We start from the raw sequence: 9162 nt of genomic DNA on the forward strand, positions 1-9162 counted from the left end.
TTTATTCATGATTTGTTCATGATAAATGTACACCTGGTTACTGTGCTTTTAAAACACATTCAGTTTATTTCAGTTATGTATAACAAATATGCATCACATTATGTTTACTAGGTTATGTTAAACCTGAATCCAAATCGACTAAAATTGTATATGCATTTAATACATAAATCTTAAATATAGGCCTAAGTATTTTTTTAATTGATGGATAGGTACCATACAGTAACACTTAATTAACACTCATACACCGTGTCCTAACCAGGTGTGATGTGACAAGAAATTGAATGTGAAAATGGTCAAAGAGCTCAAAACAGCCAATCAGAAGCATTATCTCTTTTTGCACGCTTTTTCACATGCACACCGTGCAATTTGATGAATTTGTCCATAATTATTCTATCCTTGTCCAAGTTTGATGTTTAATATACATGAATGCATTATTTCAGTCCAATGAGATTTCAGTGTGTACAGATAAAGAAACCAAGGGACCAACAAAATGTAGCGTCGCGGTTGGTTGAGACAAACTCTGATTAACAGAACAGAGACACCTCACTTGAGACTTATCATGTTGTGTCTGGTTAGAACACGGTGTTAAATTCACAACACTTGCTACCAAACTCACCAGTTAATTGTGGCAGGTGGTGAGCTAAAGACTCTGCAGTCCATAATCACACTCTTGCCTAACATGGTTGCGTACTCCAGATAACTCCGCGTCAGAATCAAAGGGGGATGATCTGAGAGAAAGCCAGACCATTAGTCAAAACATTCGTGCACACAGACAAGCATCAAACAGCCAGTGCGGCATATGGCTCACTTTCTGCGGTGCAGTTAGAAACCAAGGCACACTCCCGAAATCACAATTAAACTGTAAAAAAGCTATTAGCATATAAAAGAGCTCTTTTCTTCTGCCAGCTACAAACAGAAAACAGTGACCGAAGTAGTTCATAGACGCACACTCATGCACACGTTTCATGTTTTCTTCTACAACAATTACGAATGAACAGCTGCTGAAACCCTTAAGCCATTATATGTCAGCAAGAGTATCATATCATAATCAAAAGCAAGAAAACTTCAACGAGGAGCACAATCCTCTCTTCTGGTGCTATGATTAATTGATACATGTAAATTAGGTGGGTTGCGCATCAGAAGCGCTGACCCATTATTGTGCTCTGAAAATCGCAATATGATATTCATCTTCTTTCCAATTTACACAGGTAAGTGAAGTACTCACTCATGACAAGAACATTAGCATTGACAAGTAGGGTCCCGTGTCTGTTGGAGGCCTCACACTGGTACACTGCAGTGTCTCTCTGCTCCGCTCTGAGGATGATTATTCTGTCATCAAGCACTTTGTAATTGGTAGAAGGAAAATCTGGGGAGAAAACAAGCTTGAATTGGCACCCAAAGTGTTTAGGAGAGACTGGGGCTAGTTGTACACTACCGTTCAAAAGTTTGGGGTCGGTAAGGTTTGTAATGTTTTTGAATGGTCTTTTTTGCTCACCAAGGCTGCATTTATTTGACCAAAAATACAGTAAAAAAGAAATATTTTTACAATTTAAAATAACTCTTTTCTATTTGAATATGTTTTAAAATGTAATTTATTCCTGTGACGCAAAGCTGAATTTTCAGCATCATTAATGCAGTCTTCTGTGTCACATGATCCTTGAGAAATCAATCTAATATACTGATTTGATGATCAAGAAACATTACTTATTATTATCAATGAAAACAGTTTTACTACCTAACACATTTCCAGGATTCTTTTGGTGAATAAGAATAACATCAATATGTACTGTACTGTCACTTTTGATCAATTTATAAATTAATTTTAAATATTAGTATCTAATAAAAACTTATCTGAACATGTGACAACATGGATTGTTATTAATCACAAAAATAAAAATGTTTAGGGGCAATAACAGTGGAAATGTGCAATAGCCCAAACTAGAAATGATGCATCTATACACAAATTTACTTTCAAAAATAAACCCACTCTGAAAAAAATTTAGTAGAAAAATGTATACAGCTAGCCCCTGTCTATATTGTAAAATGTTTACATCATTATAGCAGCATTAAACCTGTGAGGTACATACTTGGAAGATACATCATTGACTTTTTTTCATCTACTGTTGATATATAATTTTACCAAGGCATGTAAATTGTGCACAAATACAGAGGTGGCCACAAATCCACTGCTGTTTACAAAGTCTAAATGATGAGAAAACCCAGAAAGGAACAACAGACTCTTCTCAAAGCCAGTAATTGCACATTTGGCAGTGGCTTTGAGCCGACAAATTCAGTCAAATGGGCATGATAAGGGTGGGAGAGGAGGGGGTTTAACACACCATCAAGAGGCTGGCCATTTCTCTTCCAGGTGATTGTGGGTTGTGGTTTTCCTCTAGCAGAACACTTGATGTGGATGTCAGATCCAATCTCTGCTAACTGACTCTTCACTGGCTCCTCCTGCCAGCTAGGCGGCTCTGAGACACACAACATATGAATACGGATTAAAGCAACTTCCTATCTAGAGCAATACTGTCCCCCTGTGTTTGTAAGTGACATGACTTTAAATGTTGTATCTGGTCATGCAGAATACGGCATTAATATGCGTTTCATAAGTACTAATAAACAGCCAATATGCTAGCAATATGCATGCTAGTTAATAGTGAGAATTATATATACTGTATAATAAAATACATGAAATAGACTATATATGTATAGACTTCTTTTGTGGTTTGTGATTGTGAATATTGAACAATTATATTTCAAGTAATTTTACAGAGACCGAACTCAACCAGAGCAATTTTTCTTTTTCCAGCTACCGGAAATTACAAATTGAAAATTTGCCCCAAAATTAAAAAATCTATTTGAAAACACTTTACAATAAGTTCCAATAATTAACCTTAGTTAACGCATTAACTAAAATATGATATATTCGTCACAGTATTTATAATCCTTCTTAAAGTTAGTTATTAAAAATGTTTTGTGTTAGCCCATGTTATCTCAGGTCATTAAAATAATACTGACGTACAACTTTTGATCTGAATAATTATCAGTACATTTTGAAATTAATATTAAGTAAGATTAATAACATGCTTTAGAAGTATATTGAATTGTTCATGTAGTTAACTAATGTTAACAAGCAAAACCTTACCGTAAACTGTTACCAGTTATTCTTGTCAAACAGATTTACTGACTAAAATAACTGGGAATCGTCAAAAAAAATAAAAAAATAATACAATTCGGACTTAAGACCTTGTAAATGTTTGCATACCCTCCACAACAACTTGGAAATGATGCTCAGCTTCACCAAGATCATTCTTGGCTTTGCACATGTATTTCCCTTCATCCTGATCTGTGACGTTTGATATAGTCAGAAGCTTTCCATAGTTCTTGATTTGTGTATGGGTTGGTAAATTCTCCAACATCTTGATCCATTCTACCGCCGGTGTAGGCCTGAGAAGAGACCAAAATAAACCGCTGTCACTCTCTCTGTCAGTGGAAATGCTTTGCTGCAGTGTAGTGTTCGTAAACCCAACATGGCCATAGAGAAGTAAACTCACAGTCCTTCTGCGATACACTCCAGCTCCAGCTCTTCTCCTTTTTTTATGTATGTCGTTGAATGACTGGAGGGCACCAAAATGCTCGGCTTCCTCTTCTGAACTGAACGGGGACAAATGATTGGAAAATCGCCACAACATGGATAAATAAGAAACCTACCTTCATATCTGAACAAGAATAGGTTAAGGTCCGAAAAACAATTTAAAATATATTCTCAGAGACCAGATCATTATCTCACACAATTTTGTAAAGTGACAGAAGTTTTCGTCACATTTGAATGACCCTTATAACATCACACAGCTCAAACTGAAGAAAAATTCACAGTCTGAACTCCAGAAATAGCTGACAAACTAGCAAGTGCCAAAGCCCAACCAACTTTATCTTGAAAAAAAAGCCCTTACATAAGGATCATTGCAAGAAAAGCCACAAAAAAAGATAAGTAAAGGTTTTTTTTGTGTGTGTGCATATTTGATGCACAGCACATTTGATAAAATATGTTACTCACCACTTGTGATGTCATCATCCCCCTGGCCTAAATTAAAAAAATATATATATATTAATAATAAATTGGAAGAATTGTTAGAATTTTCAGCATATTTAATTAGTAATAAAAAGCATATACACAATACATATGTAGCATATATACAATACATATAAATGCTATGTACCTGTAATTTTTTATATCATTATTATAATTATCACTATTATTATTATTTTAATAACACGAACTGATAAATCATAATAAGACCAGGAATGTTTAAGAAAGTAAAGAGGGTCATGCTGACTTTAAAAAGGACAGTTACTGCTAAATTATTAGCATGATAAAGCACAGCATGCTGACAATACACTTAAACCAAACCGCATCCAATTTAATGTATTGCCACATTAACAATGACTGAAAACCATTTTAAAAATGTAACTGTTAATGTATGTATACTTTTGTTCAGCTTTTGTTGTGCATCTCAGTTAGTTGTGATAATATGTATATAAACACAATACAAACTACAATTCATTTTGAACTGTTTGGGGTCAGTAAGATTTTTTAAAGAAATTAATACTTTTATTCAGAAAGGATGCATTCAGTTGATCAAAAGTGAAAGTAAATACATTTTAATGTTGTATGAATGATGTTCTTTTGAATCCTGAAAAAAATGTGTCAAGCTTTCCAAAGAAACATGAAGCAGTTTTAAACAATGATAATAATAATAATAATAATAATAATAATAATAAATGTTCCTTAAGCAGCAAATCAGTATATTAGAATGATTTCCGAAGGATCATGTGACACTGAAGACTGGAGTAAAGGTGCTGAAAATTCAGCTTTGCATCACAAGAATAAACGACATTTTAAAATACATTCAAAAATGATTTTAATATTTCACAATATTACTGTTTTTACCGTATTTTTGATCAAATAAATGAAGCCTTGGTGAGCATGAGAGACTTCTTTCAAAAGCACTGAAAAATCTTACTGACCCCAAATCTTTGAATGGTAGTGTATAAACCTTTTTTTCTATTTCATTTCCTTTAAAACATATCTTGAGATTCTTGCCACATACTTGGCTTGACCCTCAGGACCAAGCGTGGTTTCTGAACGATTGTGCGTATCCTGAAAAAGGAGGCAAAACAGCAGTAGTCATCGCGGCTATCTGACACCAGTGTATTAGAGAAGTACAGATTCCCATTGAGGCCCATGGACACCCTCTCATTCTGCTCAATGTGTCGAAGATCTGAGAACAATACAGAGAGGAGGGTTAGATTAACATGAGCAACAGGACATCGGAGAGGGCAAGCATCCAAACCGCCCAGAAACAGTCCCATCTGACAGACTGCACAGCAGATAACAGGTATCATGGGTAGAGCTTTGAATGCTCAGACATTTTTGTTCCTCACATGAAGTGTAGGTGGCTCAACATGATTAAGTCGCCTCTTCAGTTCAAGAAGAGAGGACATGTACAATAATAGCACTCAACATTTTTAATCAAACGTCTTGTGTTCCTGAAGAAAATATCTAAAACAAGGTGCACTGAAGAAAATAAGAAAAATTACATGTATTAAAAAGTATTTCCTTCAGAGAAAGTTAATTAATTTTAGAGAGGTTCATGCTTATAACAAGAAGAAAAAAAATCAATAATTCATGTTTATTTTTCTTACCCTCACTAAACCTAAACCTGATTATATTTCATTAGATTAAATCTCTGAAATCTAATATTTCTTATCTTGTTTTAATGTTTAGATTTATTTATTTATCTATTTATTTTGTAAAACAAGACAAAAAGTAAGAGCTTTTTTTCAGTAAATGTCTAATAATTAATATAAATTAAAGGGATGGGTCACCCAAAAAATGAAAATTGTGTCATCACTTAGTCACCAAGTTGTTCCAAACCTTCATGAATTTCTTTTTTTCCTGTACATGAAAGATTATATTTATAAGACTGTGAGTAAACAAACAGTTGCTGTTCCTCATTGACTTCCATAGTATTTTACTATTTTATTTTTTTCTCCATACTATTGAAGTGGATGTAACTACTTGGTTACCAACATTCTTCAGAATATCTTCTTTTATGTTAAACAGAAGAGATAAACTCATACAGGTTTGGAACAACATGAGGGTGAGTAAGTGATGACACAATTTTCATTTTTGGGTGAACTATCACTTTAATGCAACATGATCTCATGAGAATTCGTATGTATTTTACATAAAATGTGGTTTTACAAAACGTACACTTACGTTTGCACAGACACTGAAACATACCCATGCTGACACGCTCATTATAAATTCCAAAATTGCAGCTTCAGGAAACGTTACGACAGGTTTTACGGCAGAAAAATCATTCCAAATATCGATTAACATCTTAAATTCCACACTGTACCTCACACAAAACTATTGTATTCCATCAGAGAGCACTTCGACTGTCTTGTAAACATTATGTAATAATACCTAACTTATGTATAAACAATGAGACCAGGCTGTTTAATAACAATAAATTTAAAAAAAAACTTTGAAATCAAAATTCTGGCGGCAGAAAAGATAGTTATATACAGTCGGTTGAAATATATGCACACATCTTTTAATCTGTTTAGCCAAAAGCAAGGAGAAGACTGACATATCAGAAACAATAATGTTTGCTGTAAATTTGAAGGAGTGTTATTTTTGTATCATTAATATACTATTATATTTTTGTTGATATTTTAAGAATTAGATTAAAAAATGTTTTTGTTTGGTTAATTTTCAGAAACATTTTTAATGGTTTTAATTAATGGTAATAACTCAGATCTGAAGAAGTGATATTCAAACTAACATTAAACAAAAGCATTAAAATGATCTGCTTGGATCCCTCTATTTGGCAAACATGATGTGCAGGAAACTGATTTCAAGTGTCTTGAACTACCATTGGTCATCCAGTACAGCTGCCAAGGTGGAATGCCTTGTGGCGGGTTACACTCCAAAACCACCGAATCGCCCTCTGTGACCACCACTGGCTCTGTCTTCTCCTTGGGAAACTTGGGAACCACTGTGAGCAAGCACAAAAACAACACAAATAAACAGCTTTAAAATCATAGCAGTCACTTTCTTACTAAAGTGTAAGACAGATGAAACTGTCAGTAAGACATTATCAAGATTAAAAACCAGTTGAGCAGCATCATGTTGGATGTGCTTAAGCGGTTACATGTAATATGCAAATTTCCTGGAACCGATCTGAGGAAATTCTGAGATTTTCTAGAATTCTGCTATATTCAATTCATGATAGGCAGCTGAGATAAACTGTGGCAGGGGATATTTATGAACTGTGACTTACTAGGCACAATAAATTCAGATTCCTCTGATATTGCTGTTCCGAGCTTGTTTGAGGCATAACATCTGTACTTTCCCTGGTATTTCGTTTTTTCTTTAGTGTTGGGTATCAAAAAGGTCCCACTACTTTCTTCTATAATGAGCCGAGAGTCTTTATGCGGGTCAAAATCCATCCCATCTTTCGTCCAGCGGTACCTGTTCAATTAAAAACACACAGACATAAAGACATAAAGGGCAAAAAGTAGCTTAGTTCAAAAAAATTAAAAATCATCAAAGGTTTCATGGATGTTAAAGGTTCTTCATGGAAACATTGATGCCAATAATAAAAAAAAATTTATTTTTAAGAGTGTATAGTTGGTGCATATCTTATTTTTCTTCTACTTTTCTTCTTATTATTATTAATTTTAATTTACTGTGTTTCAACCCTTTTTCCGTGCACCTCCTCTCATCAAATGCATTGCATCAAAGTTTCTTTAGATGTGAATCTATTGTTAAAGACTTACTGACACTTATCAAATAATTTAATAAAAAAATGAAAAAATGTATTTAAGTGTAATAAAAAAGTTGGAATCTAAAACCAAAACATAATGTATTTTATTTAGACATAAATTCATCTTCGCTGTGCAAATGTGATCTGCAATGTCTGTTTTTTCTCTGTGGGGCGATGAAAAATGTATTTTCATTTCGAATTTTCACATGTTGCACATCGAAATGGCTAAGCTTCTTTCAGCTCATTAAAGGCAATTTCATTTGGATATTTCTCAAGTTCATCTGCCTGCACTGGCATCCTTAAAGGGATAGTTCACCTTCAGTTGCTGGTCCCCATTGACCTGCATAGTGTTCCCCCCCCCCATATTATGGAAGTCAATGGGGACCAGCAACTGAAGGTGAACTATCCCTTTAAGTGCCGGACATCTCACTCACGTAGGTCTTGGGTTGCCTTTGGCTTCACACTTGAACAGGAAGTTCTCATCATATGGCAAGACAATGAGAGAGCCTGAGGTCTGAGCGGTGATGGTTGGCAGCTGCTCCACTACAGGAAACAAATCACATGATAAAAGGGCCATTAAGATGGTAATCTGTGCTAAAAAGGATGCTTCTTTCTGGAAGAGTTTACTGGATGTAATACTGTTGAATAATGATTGTAGCCTCCAGTTGAAGTTACATTGATAAGAACAAAAACCTGAGAGCAATTTACCTGTCCTCGCACTTACCATGAGGAGGGAAGTAAAGGCCAAAGGCAGTGGAAAAGAAGGCCAACAGGAGCCCGACATTAAGGCTCCTGAGCCCCCTCATCCCAGCCACCAGATAAGGACAAAGGTGAGAGAAATGCTGTAAACACCCTCAGCAAGTTGTTCTTTTAGCAAGAGCTCTTCAGTGACTCCTCCAAGGAAAAGATCTAAAGAGACATAAAAGAGTACAAGAGTAAGAACAGAGAACAAATGGTAATAATTCCTATACAGCAAAGCTGAGAGGAGATTTGAAGAGCTGTGCGCTTTGAACTGGTAGTTCAATGTTATAAAATGTGAGAGTGTTGAGTGTGTATGTGTGGAGGTGTTTTTGAGTTTACTATGCTAATTAGGTTGTTGCATGGAACTCTGTAATCAATAAATATTCAGATTACTGTGATTATTGATTGATTGAATTGTTTAATTTGTCTTGTGTTTTTGTTTTTCTGTTGATGCTGTAGCACCTTAATTTCAACTTTGGATCTATATATATATATATATATATATATATGTGTTTGTGTGTGTGTGTGTGTGTGTGTATATATATATATATATATATATATATATATATATATATATATA

The 9162-nt window shown here is 34.6% G+C and overlaps 1 protein-coding gene across 4 annotated transcripts in view; it reads right to left on the reverse strand.

Moving 5' to 3' along the window:
* Positions 1-9162, reverse strand: part of LOC107569852 (neural cell adhesion molecule L1-like protein) — a 64701-nt gene that overhangs the window by 21324 nt on the left and 34215 nt on the right. For all 4 annotated transcript variants that reach the window (XM_016256011.1, XM_016256010.1, XM_016256009.1 and 1 more), the window contains exons 3-13: positions 8566-8750; positions 8276-8384; positions 7356-7546; positions 6948-7070; positions 5115-5285; positions 4061-4087; positions 3558-3657; positions 3269-3450; positions 2340-2474; positions 1226-1366; positions 617-728 (exon numbers count right to left, since the gene is read on the reverse strand). In XM_016256011.1, the coding sequence (XP_016111497.1) occupies positions 617-728; positions 1226-1366; positions 2340-2474; positions 3269-3450; positions 3558-3657; positions 4061-4087; positions 5115-5285; positions 6948-7070; positions 7356-7546; positions 8276-8384; positions 8566-8647 (1373 nt within the window). In that variant the 5' untranslated portion in view covers positions 8648-8750. The remainder of the gene's footprint in view (positions 1-616; positions 729-1225; positions 1367-2339; positions 2475-3268; positions 3451-3557; positions 3658-4060; positions 4088-5114; positions 5286-6947; positions 7071-7355; positions 7547-8275; positions 8385-8565; positions 8751-9162) is intronic.

The sequence above is a fragment of the Sinocyclocheilus grahami genome, unplaced genomic scaffold, assembly GCF_001515645.1.
Source record: "Sinocyclocheilus grahami isolate Dianchi unplaced genomic scaffold, SAMN03320097.WGS_v1.1 scaffold1387.1, whole genome shotgun sequence".
In the NCBI taxonomy this organism is placed as follows: domain Eukaryota; kingdom Metazoa; phylum Chordata; class Actinopteri; order Cypriniformes; family Cyprinidae; genus Sinocyclocheilus; species Sinocyclocheilus grahami.